Below are 24,782 nucleotides of genomic sequence, written 5' to 3' on the forward strand. Positions count from 1 at the left end.
GGAAACTCCCCACCACCACCACCACCGGTTAAGTCCTGACCGGTTGCCACGGTGCCGTGCTGGGAACAGGCGGGGAAAATAATTGCCCATGGGTGTAAAAATCTGCAAAAAGGCTGCAAAAACCTGCCAAAGTCGGCAAAAAACCTCCCCTCCTCCGGGGAGAGGGACGATGTTCCAGGGGAAGACGTTTTCCCCCATCAAACCCCATTCCTTGTTTTTTCCCATCCTGCCGGTGGTGGGAATGGTGCTTCGGGTAACCCCAAAAAGCATCCCGGGGGGTGCATCCGGCCACGCAGGGGTGGATTCCCCGGAACCCCCCCCCCCCGGGGCTGCTGCTTTCCAGGTACGTGGGGCTGGCTCTGGCGGCGCAGAGGTGTTCTCCGCTCGCTGGCAGCCCCCCCTGCCTCCCAGGAGCCTCGGGGCCCTGAGCTGCATCCCGAGCAAATCCTCAGCCGAAGCTCTGCAGATCAGCCGGCAGCGGGGACGGGGAGCGGGGAAGCCGCCCTCCTCCCCCCGTCCCTCGGCATCAGCCTCCCGTTACCGACCTCCCCATCCGCCCGGGGACGATGGCACCCCAACGCCAAGCCAGGGGGACGCCAGGGAAGCCAGGAACCGCTGGTCCTCATGCCGTGGGAGCACCGTGTCCCCCCCAGGTCCCCACCAAAATCACGGTCCCCGGCACCGAGGCTGGTGGCACCACGTCCCCTCAGGTCCCCACCAAAATCACAGCCCTGGCACTGAGGCTGGTGGCACCACGTCCCCTGGGTCCCCAACAAAATCACAGCCTGGCACCGAGGTTGGTGGCACCACATCCCCCCAGGTCCCCACCAAAATCACGTCCCCAGCACCGAGGTTGGTGGCACCACGTCCCCTCAGGTCCCAATCAAAATCACGGCCCCACCTCGGTGGGACCACGTCCCTCCAGGTCCCCACCAAAATCACGTCCCTGGCACCGAGATCAGAGGCACCACATCCCCCTGGGTCCCCACCAAAATCGTAGCCTGGCACCGAGGTTGGTGGCACCACGTCCTCCCAGGTCCCCACCAAAATCACGTCCCCAGCACCAAGGCTGGTGGCACCACGTCCCCTCAGGTCCCCACCAAAATCACGGACCCACCTTGGTGGGACCACATGCCCCCAGGTCCCCACCAAAATCACAGCCCTGGCACTAAGGCTGGTGGCACCACGTCCCCTGGGTCCCCACCAAAATCACAGTCCCCGGCACCGAGGTTGGTGGCACCACGTCCCCTCAGGTCCCCACCAAAATCATGGCCCCACCTCGGTGGGACCACATGCCCCCAAGTCCCCACCAAAATCACAGCCCTGGCACTAAGGCTGGTGGCACCACGTCCCCTGGGTCCCCACCAAAATCATGGTCCCCGGCACCGAGGTTGGTGGCACTATGTCCCCTGGGTCCCCACCAAAATCATGGCCCCACCTCGGTGGGACCACATGCCCCCAAGTCCCCACCAAAATCACGTCCCTGGCACCGAGATCAGAGGCACCACATCCCCCCGGGTCCCCACCAAAATCGTGGCCCCGGCACCGAGGCCGGTGACACCGAACACAGAGGGGATGGGTGCGGAGGTGCCAGGGATGCAAGGACCCCTGTGCTCCGCTGAGCCCCACATCTATAGGGCAGCTGCCCCTCGGGCACACACGGGTGCACTTGGGCATCTCGGGGAGAGCCATCCCTCCGCCCCCCCCCCACCGGATCGCATCGCTTCCGCACCCGGGGAGTATTTTCTCCCTGAGTTATCTGGTGCCATCTCCCTCCATCCCAACGATTAATCCTCCCCAGCTAATTAGAGGAAAGGGCCCGAGAGCGCCCATTGAGCCTGGATCCAATTGCCTGCACCGGGGCGTAATTAAAAAACAAGCTGCTTAACGGCGGTGCGTGCCCCCGCGCCGGGATCGATGGGCAGCGTCTGTGCCGAGGGAGCCGGAGATTTAATTCCACCGCGGGAGACAAATCCATAGCGGGGCACGGCCGCCCGGTTCATCCCACGCCACCGGGCAAATTCCACCCGCGCCGGGTCACTGGAAGGATGCGGGTCCCCGGCACCGGCGCAAGGGAAAAGAGTCAAGAAACCCCAAATCAGGGCTGTTTAGAAGGGAGAAGCGCCGCGCCGCGAAAATCCCAGCTGGAGGAAAATCCCAGCTGGAGGAAAATCCCTGCTTTGAGGGGGGAATAACCTCATGAAAAAATAACCTCGTACCCCATCCCCTCTCCCCATCCCCTGGGAATCGCGGCGCGGTTCCCGCAGCCCCAGCTCCTCTCCCGGGGCGAGAGACGCCGCAGGAACCCAAACCCAAGGGGCCGCCGCGGGGATATTTCTCCCTCTTCTCCCCTGGGGGCTTTTTCCCAGAGGGATGGGGTGGGGGGTGGGGGGAAGAGAGGGAATCATTTCTGGGAGCAATCACGGCGGTTTATTATATCTCTCCCGCAGGGGGAAGCCACGCTCCGACGGGCAGCTCCATGCTGCTGCGGGGACACGGAATTCCTGGAATGGGGCGAGCAGCCGGGGAAGGAGGCAGAAAAGGCGATGGAAAACGGGGGAAAACGGGGAAAATTGGGGCACGGCCGGCCCTGTGCCGGGCTGGGATTCAGGCTCTGCCAACCACGAACCGCAGCTCCTGCGGGAAGCAGCCAGAGCTGGAAAATCCTTAGGGATGGCAGGATGGACGGACAGGCGGTGGGACACCCTCGCCACCCGGCACCGCAGCCACCCCCGGGGCCCCGAGCCCCCGCTCCCCTCAAATACCCACGGGCACCCCCAAAATCAGCCGCGGCAAAGCCCATCCCGCTGCTCCAGGCTCCCGCTGCCCACCCGGTGCCACGGTGAGGGCTCCCCGGCCGGGCACGGCATCGGGAGGGACGTCCCGCGGGAGCTGCCGGGAGCGTGGGACAGAGGGACAGCAACACACAGCGGCGAGAGTTACTCATTTCCAATTAATTTCACTAATTGCCTGGAGCTGGGAGGTGGGGGGGGGGTGATGATCCCCAAGGTGGAGAGGGGATCGTGGGATCTCACGGGATCCCATGGTGCTGAGATGGTGGCTTTGACCAGAGGGCACCCTGTCCCATCAGATGGCACCCTGTCCCATCAGACGGCACCCTGCCCACACCGGAGGGCACCCTGCCTGCACCAGAGGGCATCCTGCCCACACTGGGGGGGCACCCTGTCCCATCAGATGCCACCCTGCCTGCACCGGAGGGCATTGCCCACACCAGAGGGCACCCTGCCCACACCGGAGGGCACCCTACCTGCACCAGAGGGCATCCTGCCCACACTGGGGGGGCACCCTGCCCCATCAGATGGCACCCTGCCCACACCAGAGGGCACCCTGCCCACACCAGATGGCACTGCCCACACTGGGGGGGCACCCTGCCCGCACTGGAGGGCACCCTGCCCACACCGGAGGGCATCCTGCCTGCACCAGAGGGCATCCTGCCCAGTCTGGAGGGGCACCCTGTCCCATCAGATGGCACCCTGCCTGCACCGGAGGGCATTGCCCACACCGGAGGGCACCCTGCCTGCACCAGATGCCACCCTGCCCACACCGGAGGGCACCCTGCCCCACCAGATGCCACCCTGCCTGCACCAGAGGGCATCCTAACCACACTGGGGGGGCACCCTGCCCACACCAGATGGCACTGCCCACACTGGGGGGGGCACCCTGCCCGCACCGGAGGGCACCCTGCCCACACCGGAGGGCACGCTGCCAGTGGCACAGCCGGAGCACAGGCAGCGGGAGGCATCGGGCCGAGGACAGGAGGGCGGCTGAGGACACATGTCACCGCAGCCGCAGGACTTTTGTCCTCGCTGGCAAAACGCGTCCCCCCTCCCCGTTGCCAGGACCGGAGCCGCCGGGGGTGGGCAGGGGCTGCCCTGCTCCCGGTGACAGCGACGGCAGAGCCCCAGCCACCCAGCCCAGGGCAGCCGGGGCTGCCGATACCTCTGGAGCCCGTGCACCAGCATCTCCCAGCTCACACTCGGCGTCTCGCACACGCGTGTGCAAAGCCTGGCAGGTCCGTGCCCGAGAGGGGTGGCTTGTTCCGACCCCGTGCCACGTCCAGGGACTAAAGCAAACCTGCTCCGGGATGGCAAAGGAGGAGGGGACAGGGGACAGCTATGGGGGTGTGAGCTGTGCCGGGATGCCGGGAGAGGGTCCTGCTCCCTGGAGGGGGTGCTGCTTCCCTTGGGATGGGGTGGGATGAGATGGGGTGGGATGGGGGGGTACACCCAGCTCCACAATTCCTAAAGTGCAGCTCCCTCTAGTGTCACACCGGCCCTCCAGAGCTGCCACCGTGCACCCAGGAGGCAAGGTCACCGCTGTGCAAGGACATCACCCAGCAGGAGGGTCCCCAGGGTGCAGGGAGAGCACCCAGGAGGCAAGGACATCACCGCTGTGCAAGGACAGCATCCCCAAGGAGGGTCCCCAGGGTGCAGGGACACCACCCACGAGACAACGTCACGGTGCAAGGTCATCACCCGTGAGGAGGGTCCCCACTGCACAGGGACATCACTCATTAGGAGGGTCCTCACCCGTGCAGGGACAGCACCCACAAGGAGGGTCCCCACTGCACAGGGATATCACCCATGAGGACGGTCCCCAGGGTGGAAGGACACCACCCGCAAGGAGGGCCCCCATGGCACAGGGACATCACCCACGAGGAGGGTCCTCACCATGCAGGGACAGCACCCACAAGGAGGGTCAGCAAGGTGCAGCGACATCACCCATGAGGAGGGTCCCCACCATGCAGGGACAGCACCCACAAGGAGGGTCCCCAGGGTGCAGGGACATCACCCAGAAGGAGGGTTCCCACTGTGGAAGGACATCACCTACGAGGAGGGTCCCCACCATGCAGGGACATCATCCACAAAGAGGGTCTCCACGACACAGGGACATCACCCATGAGGAGGGTCCCCACTGCACAGGGACATCACCCATGAGGAGGGTCTCCACGGCACAGGGACAGCACCCACAAGGAGGGTCCCCATGATGCAGGGACAGCACCCACGAGGAGGGTCCCCACTGTGGAAGGACATCACCTACGAGGAGGGTCCCCACCATGCAGGGACATCATCCACAAAGAGGGTCTCCACGACACAGGGACATCACCCATGAGGAGGGTCTCCACAGCACAGGGACATCACCCATGAGGAGGGTCCCCAAGGTGGAAGGACATCACCCATGAGGAGGGTCCCCACCATGCAGGGACATCATCCACAAAGAGGGTCTCCACGACACAGGGACATCACGCATGAGGAGGGTCTCCACGGCACAGGGACATCACCCATGAGGAGGGTCCTCACCATGCAGAGACATCACCCATGAGGAGGGTCCCCAAGGTGGAAGGACATCACCCATGAGGAGGGTCTCCACAGCTCAGTGACACCACCCACAAGGAGGGTCCCCATGATGCAGGGACACCACCCACGAGGAGGGTCCCCACAGCACAGGGACATCACCCATGAGGAGGGTCCCCACGGCACAGAGACATCACCCATGAGGAGGGTCTCCACGGCACAGGGACATCACCCATGAGGAGGGTCCCCAAGGTGGAAGGACATCACCCATGAGGAGGGTCCCCACTGCACAGGGACATCACCCATGAGGAGGGTCTCCACGGCACAGGGACAGCACCCATGAGGAGGGTCCCCAAGGTGGAAGGACATCACCCATGAGGAGGGTCCCCACCATGCAGGGACATCATCCACAAAGAGGGTCTCCACGACACAGGGACATCACCCATGAGGAGGGTCCCCACAGCACAGGGACATCACCCATGAGGAGGGTCCCCATGACGCAGGGACAGCACCCACGAGGAGGGTCCCCACTGTGGAAGGACATCACCCACAAGGAGGGTCCCCAGGGTGCAGGGACAAGCCCCAAGCCGGGGTGCAGGCAGGGGACAGGGGAGGGCCCAGCCCGAGGGCCAGGCGGCGTTTGGGGCGGAGGAGGCAGGTGACGAAGCAGCGCCAGGGAGACCAAAAGCTCATCCTGCCCTAATTATCCCCGACACTCGTTTTATCCATCTTGCAGGGGACGATCCCGCTCCGCCGCAGCGGCTGCCAGCGGCCACCCCTCCCTCCCGGGGCTTGTCACATCGTCCCGCTTCTCCCAGGCAACGGGGGGGCTCCGAGCCGGGCAGGGGAGCCCCAAATCCCGGGGACAGGCTTGGGGGGGGGGGGGGGGGGGGGCGCAGGGTCCCCACATCCCCGCTCCTTGGGGACACGGCAGCAGCCATCACCCGTCACCGCACGCAGGAGAGGGGAGGAGAAGCTGCTCGGTGGTGGGGCAGCAGCTCAGGGGATCCACCGCAGGGGTCCCCAAAACAGGCAGGGCACCCCGGGGCGGGCAGGGCACCCCAGGGTGGGCAGGGGTCCCCAGGGTAGGAAGGGCACCCCAGGGTGGGCAGGGGTCCCCAGGGCAGGCACCTCGGGCAGACAGAGGTCCCCAGAACGGGCAGGGATCCCCACGGCAGGCAGGGATCCCCAAAACAGGCAGGGATCCCCATGGCAGGCAGGGGTCCCCAAAACAGGCAGGGGTTGCCAAAACATGCAGGGCTCTCCAAAACAGGCAGGGCTCCCCAAAACAGGCAGGGCACCCCAGGGCAGGCAGGGCATCCCTAGGGCGGGTAGGGTTCCCCAAAATGGGCGATGCTCCCTAGGGCAGGAAGGGGTCCCCGGAGCAGGCAGGGCTCCCCAAAACAGGCAGGGGTCAGGGCTGACAGGGCACCCCGGGGCAGGCAGGGGTCCCCAAATTGGGCAGGGCACTTTCAGGCAGGCAGGGCTCCCCAAAACGGGCAGGGGTCCCCAAAACGGGCAGGGCACCCCAGGGCAGACAGGGCCCGCTGGGGAAGGCAGGGCTCCCCAAGGCAGGCAGGGGTCCCCAAAACAGGCAGGGATCCCCACGGCAGACAGGGGTCCCCAAACCAGGCAGGGGTCCCCAGGCCAGGCAGGGGTCCCCAGGCCAGGCAGGACTCCCCAAAACAGGCAGATCTCCCCAAAACTGGGAGGCTCTCTGGGGTGGGCAGAGGTCTCCAAAACAGGCAGGGATCCCCACGGCAGGAAGGGATCCCCAAAACAGGCAGGGGTTGCCAAAACATGCAGGGCTCCCCAAAACAGGCAGGGGTCCCCAGGGCAGACAGGGCACCCTGGGGCAGGCAGGGCTCCCAAAAATAGTCAGGGCACCCCGGGGCAGGCAGGGGTCCCCAGGGTGGGCAGCGCTTCCCAAAACAGGTAGGGGCCCCTGGGGCAGGTAGGGGTTCCCAGGGCAGGCAGGGCACCCCAAAACAGGCAGGGCACCCCATGGCAGGCAGGGGTCCCCAAAATGGGCAGTGTAACCCAGGGTGGGCAGGGGTCCCGAGGGCAGGCAGGGGTCACTGGGGCAGGGCACCCCAGGGCAGGTAGGGGTCCCCAAAATGGGCAGGGTACCCCAAAGCAGGCAGGGCATCCTGGGGAAGGAAGGGCACCCCAAAACAGGCAGGGGTCCCCAGGGCAGGCAGGGGTTCTCAGGGCAGGGCACCCCAAAACAAGCAGGGGTTCCCAGGGCAGGCAGGGCTCCCCAAAACAGTTGGGGTCCCCAGGACAGGCAGGGCAACCCGGGGCAGGCAGGGCTCCCTAAATTTGGCAGGGGTCCCCGGGGCAGGCAGGGGTTCTCAGGGCAGGGCACCCCAAAACAGGCAGGGGTTCCCAGGGCAGGCAGGGCACCCTGGGGCAGGCAGGGGTTCCCAGGGCAGGCAGGGCTCCCCAAAACAGGCAGGGCTCCCCGAGGCACCCCCGCAAACACCCGCAGAGCCAGAGCCGTGCCGCCGGCATCGCTGCCAGCCCCCCAGCCCCCCCACCCCCAACTTCATTTGATCTCCCCGCGAGCAGACAGCTCTCAGAAGTCCCAGCTCTCTGCCGGGGTGGGCTTTAAAAGTATATTAAAAAAAAAAAAAAAAAGAAAAAAAAAAAAAGAAGAAAGGGGGGGTGGGCAAAAGAGGAATTTTGCCGCAAAGATTGATGCTGACAGCGAGCCGCGAGAAGGCAAGGGCGAGCCACCCCGTGCCGGGCTGTCATCTCCGATCAGGCCGCGCCGCCAACCTCCGGGGACTGTTTTGATCATTAACGGAAAGGAGATTTTGGCTTTTTTTTTTTTTTTTTTTTTATCATCGCTTCCCCTCAATCAAATTAATCTGAAGTGAAAAACGTGGAGCTGACAAAGGAAATATTTATAAAGCCGACGAGGCGACATCAAAGGCGAGCGGGCGCCCGGCTCCCTGGGCTACCCGAAGGGCGAAGGCAGGAGCCCGGCGCGCGCCCCACGGTTATGGGGGGGCTTTAAAGAGGGAGGCTGAAGGCACCCGCAGCCCACCGGCTCGTTGCTCTTATTTCTGGTGGCCACTGGCTCCTGACCAGCCACTTTGGGCACGGGGACGGTGCCAGCTGGCCGCTGTCCCCCCTCCCCTCCTCCTGCCGCCCACTGTGGCCCCACGGCTCCTGCCCGTCCCTCCGGAGGGGCTGATCCTGCTGCCCCCCACTCCGGGGGTGTTGATGCCGCACACCATAGGGGGCCGGGGAGGAAGGCAGGACCCTCATCCTCCTCCTCAGCATGGCAACCCACACCTTGACCCGGTTGTGGGGACACGGGGGACACAGAGAGCAGCCACCAGCCTTGGGGACAGCTGGGGACATGGGGATGGAACCCCAACACCAGCACGGGGGACACAGAGAGCTGTCACCAACCTCGGGGACAGCTGGGGACATGGGGATGGAACCCCAACACCAGCACGGGGGACACAGAGAGCTGTCACCAACCTCGGGGACAGCTGAGGACATGGGGATGGAACCCCAACACCAGCACGGGGGACACAGAGAGCTGTCACCAGCCTCAGGGACAGCTGAGGACATGGGGATGGAACCCAAACACCAGCACGGGGGACACAGAGAGCTGTCACCAGCCTTGGGGACAGCTGGGGACACGGGGATGGAACCCCAACACCAGCACGGGGGACACAGAGAGCTGTCACCAGCCTCGGGGACGGCTGAGGACATGGGGATGGAACCCCAACACCAGCACAGGGGACACAGAGAGCTGTCACCAGCCTCGGGGACGGCTGAGGACATGGGGATGGAACCCCAGCACCAGCACGGGGGACACAGAGAGCTGTCACCAGCCTCGGGGACGGCTGAGGACATGGGGATGGAACCCCAGCACCAGCACGGGGGACACAGCTGTCACCAGCCTCGGGGACAGCTGAGGACATGGGGATGGAACCCCAACACCAGCACGGGGGACACAGAGAGCTGTCACCAGCCTCGGGGACGGCTGAGGACATGGGGATGGAACCCCAACACCAGCACGGGGGACACAGAGAGCTGTCACCAACCTCGGGGACAGCTGAGGACATGGGGATGGAACCCCAACACCAGCACGGGGGACACAGAGAGCTGTCACCAGTCTTGGGGACAGTTGAGGACATGGGGATGGAACCCCAGCACCAGCACAGGGGACACAGAGAGCTGTCACCAGTCTTGGGGACAGCTGAGGACATGGGGATGGAACCCCAACACCAGCACGGGGGACACAGAGAGCTGTCACCAGTCTTGGGGACAGTTGAGGACATGGGGATGGAACCCCAGCACCAGCACGGGGGACACAGCTGTCACCAGCCTCGGGGACAGCTGAGGACATGGGGATGGAACCCCAGCACCAGCACGGGGGACACAGAGAGCTGTCACCAGTCTCGGGGACGGCTGAGGACATGGGGATGGAACCCCAACACCAGCACGGGGGACACAGAGAGCTGTCACCAGTCTCGGGGACGGCTGAGGACATGGGGATGGAACCCCAACACCAGCACAGGGGACACAGAGAGCTGTCACCAGTCTTGGGGACAGTTGAGGACATGGGGATGGAACCCCAGCACGAGCACGGGGGACACAGAGAGCAGCCACCAGCCTCGGGGACAGCTGGGGACATGGGGATGGAACCCCAACACCAGCACGGGGGACACAGAGAGCTGTCACCAGTCTCGGGGACGGCTGAGGACATGGGGATGGAACCCCAACACCAGCACGGGGGACACAGAGAGCTGTCACCAACCTCGGGGACAGCTGAGGACATGGGGATGGAACCCCAACACCAGCACGGGGGACACAGAGAGCTGTCACCAGTCTTGGGGACAGTTGAGGACATGGGGATGGAACCCCAGCACCAGCACAGGGGACACAGAGAGCAGCCACCAGCCTTGGGGACTGGGTGACCGGGGCCGGTGGCTCCTGCCTGCCAGAGAGAATGCAAACCAGGTTTGGGGAGACAAAGGGTGGTTTCCAGCAACAGCGACGCACAGCAGGGTGGGAGAGATGGCGGCGGGAAGAAAACCGGCACCAGTAGCCCCCAGCACGGGGCCAGGACCCTCCCAGCAAGGACTGGTTTTCCCATTTCAGAGTGCAGAGCTCCCAGCCACATCCTGGCAGCCGCTTCTGACAACCCCAAGTGACAGGCTTCCCGTGAGAAAAGCCTCACAAGCTGCTATTTCATATTATATTTTTTTTCCTTTTTTTTTTTTCTTTTTTTTCTTTTTTTTTTTCTTTTTTTTCTTTTTTTTTTTTAATATATAAACAGGGCTCTGGAAGGGGAAGACACAATTAGGCATGGAAACAGTCCTCAATGAGCAGCAGCGAGCAGCCTCGCTACCAAGGAAATTGATTTTATTTGACCATTTTATGGGCGTTTGAAAATTGCCTCCTGAGCATGTGCTCGGGTGCTTTAAGCGCACATTATATCCTTCATTCCCCTGAATTGCTTTAAACCAGCCCAGAAAAAATACGCCGGGGAAAACAAAGGGGAAATACCAAGCGACGGCAGGGACAGAGCAAGAGCTGTGGGTGGGAGGGGGCTCAGAGGATGCTCCGGATTTGGCTGCACCCCACAATTCCCCCCAGCGCCGACTCCCGGCCCCTCGTTAGCACCCAGGACCCCGTCACCTCCCCCCCCCCCGCCCCCCCCCCCCCGCATCCTACCTTCTTCCCGATGAGCTTCTTGCGCAGGAACTCCCGGGCCTCGAACATGTAGGGAATGTCATAGAGGGGCCTCAGCTTCCTGTTCTTGTCCTGCAGAGGGGGGGGAAAGAGGGGGGCACAGGTCAGGACACCCCCCGAAACCACCACTCCCTAGGAGGGGACACCCCAAAGCTGCCCCCAGCACCCTCCGCCTGCTCCCATGGGTGCCCTCCCGCTCCTGCACCCCCAGGGTGGGCTCCCCGAGGATCACCAGAGTCCCGGCTCCACCGAAACCCTGAGGGGACCCCCGGGGTGACACGAGCATCCTCCCATGAGGACATGCCACCGGTCACCTCATGGCGTCAGCCTGAGCACCTCCTCCGAGCTTAAGCGGCAGCTCCGTAAGGGGAAGGGATGGAGTTTTGGTGGGGGTGGGATGGCCAGGGTCCTCCCGAGGAGCCGACCAGCTCCCCCAAGCCCCCCCAGCCCCGCTCACCCCGTGTCCCAGCCAGAAAAGAGTCGGGGTGGGGATGGAGCTGCCACCGAGGCTGGCAATGTCATCGTCCCCCCCCCAGGAAGTGCCAGTGGCAGGGACAGCATCCCCCAACCCCTGGGGACTCCAGGCAGGGGTCCCTCCTGCCCCGTCATGGTCCCCAAGAGTGGCCAAAGAGGATGCCCTGCAAGAACATGGGGCAGGGACACAGCAGCGTCCCCGGTCACCCTCCCCAGGATGGGCCTTTGGGGACTGAGCAATTCTCAGGCCAGAGGAGGTGTCTTCGGAGCCACCACCCCAAAAGGGGTTTGTCCCCCCCTAAAGTGTGCTACCACCACCCCTGGGCGCAGCACGCAGTGTGATGGTACCATGGACTCAGCTCTGAAAACGGTGCCAAGGGGCTGCCACTGCTCAGCACCATCCCTGGAAGGAGCGATGCGGCTCTTCCCAACAGATCCTGCTCCCTCACTGGTGCTGTGCTGGAATTTGGACACACTTTGTGGTCAGCTGCACTGGCACCGTTAAGGTTATGGTGCCTTCGGGCCCTGCCAGCATGCCAGGGGAGGAGGAGGAGGGTGGAGAAGCCAACACAGTGCAACTCAACCCAACTCAACTCAACCCAACTCAATCCAACTCAACTCAACCCAACTCAATCCAACTCAATCCAACCCAACCCAACCCAACCCAATCCAACTCAACCCAATCCAACTCAACCCAACCCAACCCAATCCAACTCAATCCAACTCAACCCAACCCAACCCAACCCAATCCAACCCAACCCAACCCAATCCAACTCAATCCAACTCAACTCAACTCAATCCAACTCAACTCAACCCAATCCAAACCAACCCCGGGAGCTCCCCAGCCCACGATGGCCAAGGACATGCTCCCAGCCCTCCCCAGCCCAAGGACATCCCTTGGCACGTCGCTCTGCTTGCCGGCATGGTGCAGTGGGGCACAGCCCCCCCCCCAACCCTGCCGAGCCAGGGAGGAACACACTGAAAAGAGGGAGATAAGGTGAAAGCAGCAGGAAATGAAGGAGAGGAATCAGATGGGAGAGGGAGTGAGCGGACAAAGACACGCCAGCACTCACGCTCCGCGTTCTTCCATCATGAATGAGGTTTTGACAGCGTTTATTGTCCCTGACACCGTTCCCAGGCTGCTCCTTGGAGCCGTTCCCTCCTCCACCTGCATCACCGCATCCCCTGCCAATGCCGGCAACGGGAAGGGGCCGGATCCTGGGAGGGTATCCCCACCCATGGCAGTGACCTGGTGCTGCACCCAGCGCCAAACCCATCCCCAGAGGAGGCTCCTGCTCATGGAATGGCTAAAAACCCCTTTGCCGGCAGGGTGAGGGCAGGTCCCGAGCCTGGCAGGGTGCGGGATCGGCGGAGCCAGGATTTCACGTGGAAAGGAGCTTTTATGCTCACCGGGGGTCAGCCCGATATCACTCGTGGCACAGAGAAGCTTCCTGGCAGCTAATGAGATGGGGTTAACGAGGCTGGCAGGGAGCTGTGGCGGGCAGCACGGGATGCGGTGCCAGCCAGCCGGCCCCGAAGCCGGTTTGCCGGCGGGGAGAGGGCTCTCTCCTCGCCCCATATAAAATAAAGGGCACGGGGACGGCACAGCTGGCGGGTGGCCCGAGGGAAGCCCCGGCACAGGGCTCAGGGACGGTGCCGCTGCCGTAGGAAAGGCCAGGGCCGGCTCCCCGGCTGCGCCTGGGCACGCTGCAGGACGATGCATTATTCACACCGTTCCCCTCCCCGGCGAGGTGCACAGGGACGGAGGCGTCTCCATTATTCAGCTGGTGCCAGAAAAATTCCCGGCCCCATGCCAGAGCTGGAGTCGAGCCGCGTGATAAATCCTGCGGCGCTGGGAGAGGGGTCTGAGCGGGGCTGCTGGGGGGGAGAGGGAGGGCACAGGGGAGTGCCCACTCCTCCAAGGTCATCCTCCCATAGACCGGGGGTATCCCCCCCAGGGCATCCCCCTATGGGGCATCCCCCCATGGATTGGGGGCATTCCCCACACACCAGGGGCATCCTCTCATGGGGCATCTCCCCTGGACCGTGGGCATCCACCCCAAGGCATCTCCCCCAGGGCATCACCCCATGGGGCATCCCCCCAAGAACTAGGGGCATCCCCCTGGAGCATCCCCCATGGACTGGGGGCATCCTCCCATGGAGGATTCCCCCCCTGGACCATGGGCATCTCCTCCAGGGCATCCCCCCATGGGCATCCTCTACCAGGGCATCCCCCATGGACTGGGGGCATCACCCCATGGTCTGGGGGCATCCAGGGGCATCTCCCTCGTGGTTCTGGGACATCCTCCCATGGGGCATCTCCTCCTGGACCATGGGCATCCACCCTGGAGCATCCCTCCATGGACTGGGGGCATCATCCCACAGGGCATCTCCACCCAGACGAGGGCATCCCCCCCTGGGGCATTGCCCTATGGATTGGGGCATCCTCTCATGGAGGATTTCCCCCCTGGACCATGAGTATCTCTCCCAGGGCATCCCCCCATGGGCATACCCCATGGACCAGGGGCATCACCCCATGGTCTGAAGGCATCCTCCCATGGGGCATCCTTTCACAGACCAGGGGCATCCCCCCATGGTCCGGGGGCATCCTCCAATGGAGCATCTCCCCATGGATGAAGGGCATCCTCCCAGGGCATCCCCCATGGACTGGGGGCATCCTCCTATGGGGCATCTCCCCCTGGACCATGGGCATCCACCCCGGAGCATCCCCCCATGGACCACAAGCATCCTCCCATGGACCAGTGGCATCTTCCCATGGGCTTGCACCCCGTCCCCCTGCTGCACCCCAAAGCGGAGACCAGGCTCTGCTCCAGCCCCCGGGGCAGGCAGGGGCTCAGGTAGCCCAGTAGCATCAAGGGCCAGCATGGCTACCAGCCATATGCCGGCAGAGACGACCACGCAGGAGCTGCCCCCGGCCATGCCACCCACCGGCCACCCTTCCCAATCCCAGCCGAAGCGACGGGGAGCACAATGCCAGCCTCCCTTTCCCCACTTCCAGCCCCTGCTCCCTGCCGGGAGAGCCCCCCCTAAAGCCCGGGAGAGCCCCCCAAAGTAAGCGCTCGCACTCAAACGCTCGCCTTGGCAGCGCAGCCACGCGGGGACCTGGTGGGACACGGATGACGAGTCTCTCCCACCCTCCACAAGGTCACGGCGAAGCTTCAAGATAAATAATGCCACCCGGGCTCCTGTCTGCTGCTCTGCGCAGGCAAAGCCCTCTGCAAACAGTAATTAATCCTCACTAACGAACTCCAAATTTATTGCTTATTTAAGTGTCTATCTGGCACAGGCTGTTAAGTCCCTAATCCCGTCCCGCACCGCGCTGGAGCAGGGGAAAGGGGATGGCGGGAGCGAGCGGCAAAGCCCTTGGGTGGCCCCGGCATCAGCCGGCCCACGGTGCAGCGCCGGGGGCTCGGGAGCCAGCGGCGATTAGATTGGCAGAGGAATGACCAGAGAGCGGTGGGGCAACCTCTGCACGGGGGGGGAGCAGGAGCTGCTCCCAAAGATGCCCCGGCTTTGCTTTCAAAGCTCCCGTGGGATGCACCCTCCATCCCACCTGGCACGTGGTCCATTTTGGCTCTGGATCACGGCACGGGGCTGGCACGGCGTGGCTGTGGGTCCCAGCACAGAGCTGGCACGGTGTGGCTGTGGGTCCCAGCACTGTGCTGGTGGGGTGTAGCTGTGGTCCTGGCACAGCACTGGCACAGTGCAGCCGTGGGTACCAGCACGGTGCTGGTGTGGCACAGCCGTGGGTCCAGGAAGAAGACTGGCACGGTGTCGCTGTCGGTCCTGGCACAGCACTGGGTCCTGGCACAGGGCTGGCACAGTGCCAGCTGTGGGTCCCAGCACTGTGCTGGTGGGGTGTAGCTGTGGTCCTGGCATGGTACTGGCACGGTGCATCCGCGAGTCCCAGCATGGGGGCTGGCACAGCACAGCTGTGGGTCCCAGCAAAGTGTGGCCATGGGTCCCGGCACGGCAACTGCTGTGGTGTAGCCGTGGGTCCTGGCACGGTGCAGCCATGGGTCCCAGTAAAGTGCTGCCATGGTGCATCCATGGGTCCCAGCACAGCGCTGGCATGTTGCAGCCATGGATCCTGGCACGGCACTGGCATGGTGCAGCCATGCGTCCTGGCATGGGGCTGGCACGATACAGCCATGGATCACGGCATGGGGCTGGCATGGTGCAGCCGTGGGTCCTGGCATGACACTGGCACAGTGTGGCCATGGGTCCTGGCATGGGGCTGGCACGGTGTGGCCATGGGGCCGGCACGGTGCAGCCGTGGGTCCTGGCATGGGGCTGGCACAGTGTGGCCATGGGGCTGGCGCGGTGCAGCCGTGGGTCCTGGCATGGGGCTGGCACGGTGTGGCCATGGGGCTGGCGCGGTGCAGCCGTGGGTCCTGGCATGAGACTGGCACAGTGTGGCCATGGGGCTGGCGCGGTGCAGCCGTGGGTCCTGGCATGGGGCTGGCACAGTGTGGCCATGGGGCTGGCGCGGTGCAGCCGTGGGTCCTGGCATGACACTGGCACAGTGTGGCCATGGGTCCTGGCATGGGGCTGGCACGGTGTGGCCATGGGGCTGGCACGGTGCAGCCGTGGGTCCTGGCATGGGGCTGGCACAGTGTGGCCATGGGGCCGGCACGGTGCAGCCGTGGGTCCTGGCATGGGGCTGGCACAGTGTGGCCATGGGGCCGGCACGGTGCAGCCGTGGGTCCTGGCATGGGGCTGGCACAGTGTGGCCATGGGGCCGGCGCGGTGCAGCCGTGGGTCCCAGCGCGGTGCTGGTTCTCCGGAGGGGCTCCGGCATAGCCCGGGATTCACCCTCTCGTGTGAAATCTCAGCTGCGCTAACGAGCTGCGCAAACGAGCGGAGGGGAAACGCCTGCCCTGGAAGCAGCCTTCAAGTGCTTAAAAGCCTCTTGTGCGAGCACGGGGGCCGGGGGGGGGGCGGGGGGGGGGGGGGGGGGGGGCAGACCCCGGCATCGCACCAAAGCAAACGTCTGCCTTAAAAAAAACCCCTGCGGCAACCCGGGAGCATCTCAGGGGGCTGCGGCCACCCCAAAAAGGGGACCACAGCCACCCCGTGCCGGGACCCCCGGGGAGGAAGCCGGAGAGGTGGGGAGGGGTGGGGGGCTGAGCCCTCACCGAGCCCCCGTGGTCGTGACACTGATGAAAAACGCCAAGGCTCCCGCGATTCCCCGGCGGGAGAAAAAAGCTGTGCCAGGAGCAGGATAATGGAAAGGCTGGAGTGGCCGATACGTACCAGAGAGAGCACACAAAGCTGCTGCTGCTGCTGCTTTCTTTTTGGTTTTTAAAGGACTTTTCAAGCCAAGAGCTCGAACAGCGGCGGCGCGTGTGTGTGTGTGTCCCCCCCCCCCTTCCCCGGGGGAAGCAACATCCCTCGGGAGGGGGAGAGGGATGGCAAAGCCCCACGGACGCCAAAACGCCGGCCCCGGCTTCCCCCGGCTGCCGGGGAAGAGCCCTCAGCCATTCAAAAAATAATTAAAAATAGGAAAAAAAAAAAAAAAAAAAAAAAAAAGCCCATTAGCCTCATTCAATTAAAGGTGAGTGGCGAGGAAGCCGGGTTATTAGCCAGAAAGTCAATGCGGAGCGAGATGCTGGAGGGGGAGGGGGGGGGGGGGCAGAATCTGATACTTCCCCCCCTCCCAAGGACAGGGATTTCAACCCAAAATCGATGGGAACGTGCCGCTTCCTTGCAGACACGCGCCGGGGAAAAAAAAAAAAGCTGTTTTTTTGTTTAAAACGAAAGAGGGAGCATCTCCAAAGCGGGTGCCGTCCCCGGGGCCGGCGCTGGCTGCCCTCCCCCCCCCCCCCCCCCCCCCCAGCCTCCCCCCTCCTTAAATAACCCCCGCGTGGCATTAAATACCTAACGGGCCGAGTGAATTACAGCTCTCCCGTCAAATTAACATCATTACGCCCTACAGTAGCCAATTAACCTCTATTTTCAGGAAAGCAGCCGCCCGTGTCTGCCGCGAAGGATCGCATCCTGCCGCGGGAAGCAGGGGGGGGGGGGTTTACACACCGAGAGCCCCCACGGCCGGGGGTCCCACTGCCGGCCCCCGTCCCAGGGGCAGGGGATGGGGACGACGATGGATGCGGGTACATTGGGAGCAGATGGAAATACTCCGAGATCCCGGCCGGAGGAACGCAGCCCGGGGTGCTGGCGGAGGTGCAGGTGCCGGGGTGCTGGCAGAGCCGGGGGAACAGCCCGGACCCCCCCCCTCTCCGGGGATGAGCCGGGTCTCCCAGCTCCCCGTAGGCAGGATTTTGGGGGTTCCTTCCATGAATCCCGGGGTGGGATGCTGCGGGGTGACCCCCGAAGAGCCGAGGGGACCCGCAGCCCAGCAGCGCCGCAGGTGGGGAGATCTCCCCCCCCACACCTTTTCCCCGGCAGCGCAATTAGGGAAGCTTATTATTTGTAAAGCAATTAGCAAAGCAAATCAACTCCGAGCGACGCGCCAGAATAAGCCGTGCAGAGCGGCGAGGCGAGGGGGAGATCACCAGCTGCCACCGAGAGCGGTGCCGGCAGCGTGCCCGCGGTCCCCGGGGCTGCTCGGGGACACAGCAGCCCCCCCAGGAGACCCCTGGACGGGGGGGGGGAACCTGCCCCGGGCTCTGGGGGAAGGATCCGGCCGGGAGCAAGTGGGGCTCCTCGGTGGGGGTGGGGGGGCTGCGGAGGCAGGTCCTGCTCCCCCCGGCACCGGGAAGGCAAAGGCGAGGGAGGGATGGGGAGAGGGTTCGTTAGGGGAAAGGGTTCATTAGCAGAGGGATGGGGAGAGGGTTCATTAGGGGAGGGATGGGGAGAGGGTTCGTTAGGGGAAAGGGTTCATTAGCAGAGGGATGGGGAGAGGATTTGTTAGGGGAGGGATGGGGAGAGGGTTCATTAGGGGAGGGACGGGGAGAGGGTTCGTTAGATGAGGGACAGAGAGAGGGTTCGTTAGATGAGGGACAGGGAGAGGGTTCGTTAGATGAGGGATGGGGAGAGGGTTCGTTAGGGGAGGGATGGGGAGAGGGTTCGTTAGATGAGGGACAGGGAGAGGGTTCGTTAGATGAGGGACGGGGAGAGGGTTCGTTAGGGGAGGGATGGGGAGAAGGTTCGTTAGATGAGGGATGGGGAGAGGGTTCGTTAGATGAGGGACGGGGAGAGGGTTCATTAGGGGAGGGATGGGGAGAGGGTTCGTTAGCAGAGGGACGGGGAGAGGGTTCATTAGGGGAGGGACGGGGAGAGGGTTCGTTAGCGGAGGGACGGGGAGAGGGTTCGTTAGGGGAGGGACGAGGAGAGGGTTCATTAGGGGAGGGACAGGGAGAGGGTTCGTTAGGGGAGGGATGGGGAGAGGGTTCATTAGGGGAGGGACAGGGAGAGGGTTCGTTAGGGGAGGGATGGGGAGAGGGTTCGTTAGCAGAGGGACGGGGAGAGGGTTCGTTAGGGGAGGGATGGGGAGAGGGTTCGTTAGGGGAGGGACGGGGAGAGGGTTCATTAGGGGAGGGATGGGGAGAGGGTTCGTTAGGGGAGGGACGGGGAGAGGGTTCGTTAGGGGAGGGATGGGGAGAGGGTTCGTTAGCAGCATCACGCCTGCAGTCCCCATCCCCTACCCGAACACAAGAGAGTCCCCTGCTTTAATCACTTTCATTACCCAAACGGGCTCCCCGCTGGAGGAGGAAATTTCCTGTAATTGGAAATCGACCGTTTTAACGTGATTTGCATTTTATCAAAGCGCCTTGAGAGGCCCCACAGGAGCCCTCCCCCCCCCCTCACCCCCGGGGCCCCGGCACGGTCGGGGGGGGGGGGAGCTGGAGGTGCCCCCGTACCCCAGTGACGATGCTGTCCCCTCGGGAGCGGGGACCTTGCATGGTGGTGGCCACCCCGGCCGGGCTGAGCTTGCCGGTAGCCACCCCTGGTGGCAAGGGGTGAGCTCGTTGCCGACCTTCCTCGCTCTCCTCCCGCTCCGGAAAAGCTCTTCTGCCTCTTCCCCAGCAGCTTCCCGGCTCAGGACGCCCGAAGCCAGCTCGGGAAGGCAGGGGACAACCAGCTTTTTGGTGGCACAACCAGCCCAGCCCCAGTCACACCGCACAGGGGCACCGAAGGCTTTTCTCCATCATCATCATCATCATCCTCAACACGGAGCCGGGTCTGCAGCCGGAGGCGGGTCCGGGCTCCACCACGGAGAGCACGGAGCAAGTTTTCCGCGTCCTCCGGTCCCCTTCCCCGAAAGCAGAGAGCGACCCAGCCCACGGAGGGGCTGCGGGAAGGGGAAAGGCTGCTCCATCCCGGCCGCTGTCTCCTCCTGCCTCATCCCGGATCCATCCTCCTCCTCTCCCATAAAACCCATCTTGATGGTGTTGCCGGCGCAGGGTCTCCTCCCCGGGAGCTGCCGGCGCCCGGGCTCCCTGCCGCAGCCTCGCCAGCAGCTCTCCATCGCCATCCAGCCTGAAGGCACCCGTTAATCACGTTAGGGGCCCTAATTTAAACCTTCCGGCTCCTGCCCCACGCTGCCGGCTCCTCTCCCTCTGCCGGCCGTGAAGAGCCGGAGGAACCACAGCCCACGGGGGCAGGGAGCATCCCGACACGGGAACCGCACATGCCGACACGGGAACCGCACGTGCCGACATGGGAACTGCACATGCCAACACGGGAACCGCACGAGCCAACACGGGAACCGCATGTCCTGACATGCGAACCACATGTGCCGCCACGAGAACCGGACGTGCCGCCACGGTATGCACTGCATGCACTGACACAGGAACTGCATGTGCCGACACGGGAACCGCACGTGCCAACATGGGAACCGCATGTCCTGACGTGCGAACCACATGTGCCAACACGAGAACCGCATGTGCCGACACGGGATCTGCACCTCTCAACATGGGAAGTGCACATCCTGACATGGGAACTGCATGTGCCAACATGGGAACCGCACGTGCCGACACAGGAACTGCACTTGCCAACATGAGAACCGCACATGCTGACACGGACCAACAAGTGCCAACATGGGAACCGCACGTGCCAACAGGAGAACTGCATGTTCCGACACGGGAACTGCAAGTGCCAGCACGGGAACCACATGTGCCAACATGGGAACTGAACGTGTCAAAATGAGAATCGCATGTGCTCACATGGGAACTGCGCATCCCGACACAGGAACCACATGTGCCGACATGGGAACCACATGTGCCAACATGAGAACTGCACATGCCAACACGGGAACTGCATGTCCCGACATGGGAACTGCAAGTGCCAACACGGGAACCACATGTGCCAACATGGGAACTGAACATCCAGACATGAGAACCACATGTGCCAACATGGGAACAGCATGTGCCAACATGGGAACCGCACGTGCCAACACAGGAACTGCACATGCCAACATGGGAACTGCACGTCCCAACATGGGAACTGCAAAGTGCCAATGCGGGAACCGCATTGTGCCAACATGGGAACTGCACGTGCCGACATGAGAACCGCACGTGCCAACACGGGAACAGCACGTGCCAACATGGGAACTGCACGTGCCGACGTGAGAACCGCGCATCCTGCCAGCGCCGCAGCATCCCCGGGGCAAACGGGACGTGAAACACTCAGCGACTCCAGCCCGCACCAGGAAACCGGCCCCGCTCCCTTTTTGGGCTCAAAAAACCCAAAGCCAGGCGCAGCCAAGCCCAAAAGGGAAAGCGGGAGATGGAGCTGAGCTGTGGGGAAGAACTTCTTTGCTGTGAGAAAAGCACGTTTTGTTTGCGGCCCGTAATTCTCCGAAGGTTTGGCACCAGGGCTTTGCTCCTCACCCGCGAGAACAGGGTTTTACCAAGAGGAATAAGGAGACCCACCGGCTCCCTGCCGGGGGGGGGGGTGTGATGCCCCGTGGCCCCGCAGCCCCCCTTCCCGCGGCCGCTCGCCATCCCATTAGCAGCCGCCGAAACTTAATAAAGTTGTTTGTCTTGTCGGCCCGCGATCCACGGAGAGCAACAGCCTCTCGGGGATCGTGCTCCCGCAGCGCAGGGATGAGCCAGATCCTGCCTGGGATGAGCCAGATCCTGCCTGGGATGAGCTGGATCTTGCCCGGGATGTATCGGATCCTGCCCGGGATGAGCTGGATCCTGCCTGGATGTGCTGGATCCTGCCTGGATGTGCCAGATCCCACCTGGGATGCGCTAGATCCCGCCTGGGATAAGCCAGATCCTGCCTGGGATGTGCTAGATCCTGTCTGGAATGTGCTGGATCCTGCCCGGGATGAGCTGAATCCTGCCCAGGATGTGCCTGATCCTGCCCGGGATGTGCCAGATCCTGCCCGGGATGTGCCGGATCCTGCCTGGGATGCGCTAGATCCTGCCTGGGATGCGCTAGATCCTGCCTGGGATGAGCCAGATCCTGCCCAGGATGTGCCAGATCCTGCCCAGGATGCGCTAGATCCTGCCTGGGATGTGCTGGATCCTGCCCGAGATGTGCCTGATCCTGCCCAGGATGTCCTAGATCCAGCCTGGGATAAGCCGGATCCTGCCTGGATGTTCTGGATCCTGCCCGGGATGCGCCGGTGCTGCCACGTTACAGCATCCCCGCTCCTGCCCACCCTCCTGGTCCCCGGGGACGGAGCTCGATGGCTTCGGCATCAGGCACCCGCAGAACCCGGCTGGGAGACCCCAAAGTGGGGGTACGCTCCCCCCGGGGCACCCCGGAGCGGTTCGCCCTCGGTTCACGGGGGGGATGGTGCTCCCTCCCCATCGCTCCAAGGCGGCGCTTGCGTGGCCGGGAAGCATCGAGGACGGGGACAAGGACAGCAGAAAGGTCATCCCGGAGGATGGCGAAGCCTCCGGCTGCTCCGGCCCCCAGGGGAATAAAACCACCCCGCAGCAGAAAGGCCACAGGACAACTGGAAACCGCCCGGTCGACACCGTCGTCGTCGTCGTCATCATCATCATCATCATCATCATCTCTCTCCCCCGGCGCAAAAATCAAAGGCCAAGCTGCAGTTTTGGCACAAAATCTCAGCAGCTGGCAGGGTTTGGGGGAGAAACGGGCATTTTTGGGAAGGGTGCTGGGAGAGGTGCTGCCCCCCTGGGCTGGGGGGGGGGGGGGGGAGGGGGGGGGGCACACACGCCCGGCGATGCCCCAGAGCACGGGGGGCACCATCCGTCCCCTCCAATGCCCCAAATCTGAGCCCGAAGGGTGCCGCGGCCCCACAGACCGGTGCCGCTCCCGACGCCGGACCACGAGCCCCACTGAGCCCCCTCCTTCCCCAAATCCCCCGCCCAGCCCCCCCCCCAAAAAAAACCCCCCACCTCCCCATGGCCAGCGGTCCCCGAGGAGGCAGCGCCGAGCGCGGCTGCCGAAATCAGCCGGGGGAAGTTATTTCCGAGGCCATTACCGAGGTTGGCTGCGGCAGCGCTGAACGAAGATAATTTGTAATTAGGCGGGAACGCTCTCGGAATACAGCGCGCTTATGTTTTCAGTCATTTGTTTTTATTAAATTAAACGCTGGGGCTAATTACAGGCACATCCTTCGGATGCCTCCCTCCCCGGCCCCGGCCGGGGGGAGCCTGTCGCCAGCCGATAGCGCCTTCGTCGCTCCGCAAGCACCGACTACCGATTCCCTCCTTATAAAAACGGGATTACCCCTTCCCCAAGGAAAAACCTGGCTCAAACCCAGCGAGATTCTCGCAAAAAACAGCTCCTGAGCAATCGACGGGTTTTTGTTTCGCCGGCGTTAGGGGGAGAAAATTTCCATCTGAGGAATATTTGGGGTAATAACCTCTTAATTCCGGCTTCGGCGCTGGAGAGGGAGGGTCCGAAGGGAGGGGGGGGGGGGGCTCACGGCCCCGCTGCCCGGTTCCCAGCATCTTTCGGCAGCAGCAGGGAAAGGCAGTGCCTTTTCCCGGGAACTAATGAGGGAAATCACCGGAGCGCGACAGTCAGGGCTCCACCGGGAATTCATTCATTTGGCACAAAGAGCCACCTCTCCGCCGACCAGGAGATAACGTCCCCGCTAATGAGGCAATTGAGATCTCTAAAAATACTCAGTAATTTCAGAAGGGGGCTTTGGTGGTTGCTTTGTGGTTTGTTTCTTTTTTTCATTTGACACCACCGCAGTGCCTGAATTCCATCGGAAATGAACCCGACTGCCCCCCGGCAGCCGCCAGGAGCCGAGGGAGCACCAGTAAAACAGCCCAGCGTGAGATCCTTGGAACGTCTCCCAGCCCACAGCCCTGGAAACGCTGATCCAGCGCCTTCCCGGGATGCGGCGTTACCTGCTGGAGACGCACCAGCGGCACCAGTGACCCACGGGGAGCAGCACCAGTGACCCACGGGGAGCCCACAGCCCTGAGAACGGACAAGGGAGAGCAGGAGCATCCCCCAGAGCAACCCCCTTTCCCTAAAAAGGGAGAAAAGGAGTTTCTTTCCATAGAATCACAGACTCATTGGGGTTGGAAAAGACCTTTAAGCTCATCACGTCCAACCATTGACCCAACGCTGCCAAGTTACCACCAAACCACCTCCCTCGGCACACCTACACGTCTTTTACATCCCTCCAGGGATGGCGACTCCACCGCTTCCCTGGGCAGCCTCTGCCAAGGCTTGACAGCCCTTTCGCAGCATTTTTCCTCCCAACACCGGATTTCACAGAATCCCGGAATGCTGTGGGGTTGGCAGGGACCTCTGGAGAGCACCCAGTCCAACCCCCTGCCAGAGCAGGGTCACCCAGAGCACGTCCCACAGGAACGGCTCCAGGGGGGTTGGAATGTCTCCACAGAAGGAGACTCCACCACCTCTCTGGGCAGCCTCTGCCAGGGCTCTGACACCCTCACAGCAAACAAGGTCCTCCTCGTGGTCAGATGGAGCTTCCCCTCTTCCAGTTTGTGCCCGTTCCCTCTTGGCCTGTCCCTGGGCACCACTGGAAAAAGACTGGCCCCATCCTCCTGACACCCACCCTTGAAGTATTTAGAGGCGTTGATCAGATCCCCCCTCACTCTGCTCTTCTCCAGACTCAACAGACCCAAGTCCCTCAGCCTTTCCTCAGCAGAGAGATGTTCTAGTCCCCTCAGCATCTTGGTAGCCCTTTGCTGTGCCCTCTCCAGCAGTTCCCTCTCCTTCTGGATCTGGGGAGCCCAGAACTGGTCCCAGTGCTCCAGCTGGGGCCTCCCCAGGGCAGAGCAGAGCAGAGGGGGAGGATGACCTCCCTCCACCTGCTGGCCACGCTCTTCTTGATGCCCCTCCATCTTCTTGATGCCCCTCCATCTTCTTGATGCC

At 63.3% G+C, this 24,782-nt stretch overlaps 1 protein-coding gene across 1 annotated transcript in view; it reads right to left on the reverse strand.

Annotated features, from left to right (window-relative positions):
- The window catches only part of SND1 (staphylococcal nuclease and tudor domain containing 1), a 121,786-nt gene that overhangs the window by 59,211 nt on the left and 37,793 nt on the right, over positions 1 to 24,782 (reverse strand). Inside the window, exon 11 of the mRNA XM_074167786.1 lies at positions 11,019 to 11,108. Within this exon, the coding sequence (XP_074023887.1) occupies positions 11,019 to 11,108 (90 nt within the window). The remainder of the gene's footprint in view (positions 1 to 11,018; positions 11,109 to 24,782) is intronic.

This window comes from Numenius arquata, chromosome 2 (genome assembly GCF_964106895.1).
Source record: "Numenius arquata chromosome 2, bNumArq3.hap1.1, whole genome shotgun sequence".
In the NCBI taxonomy this organism is placed as follows: Eukaryota; Metazoa; Chordata; class Aves; order Charadriiformes; family Scolopacidae; genus Numenius; species Numenius arquata.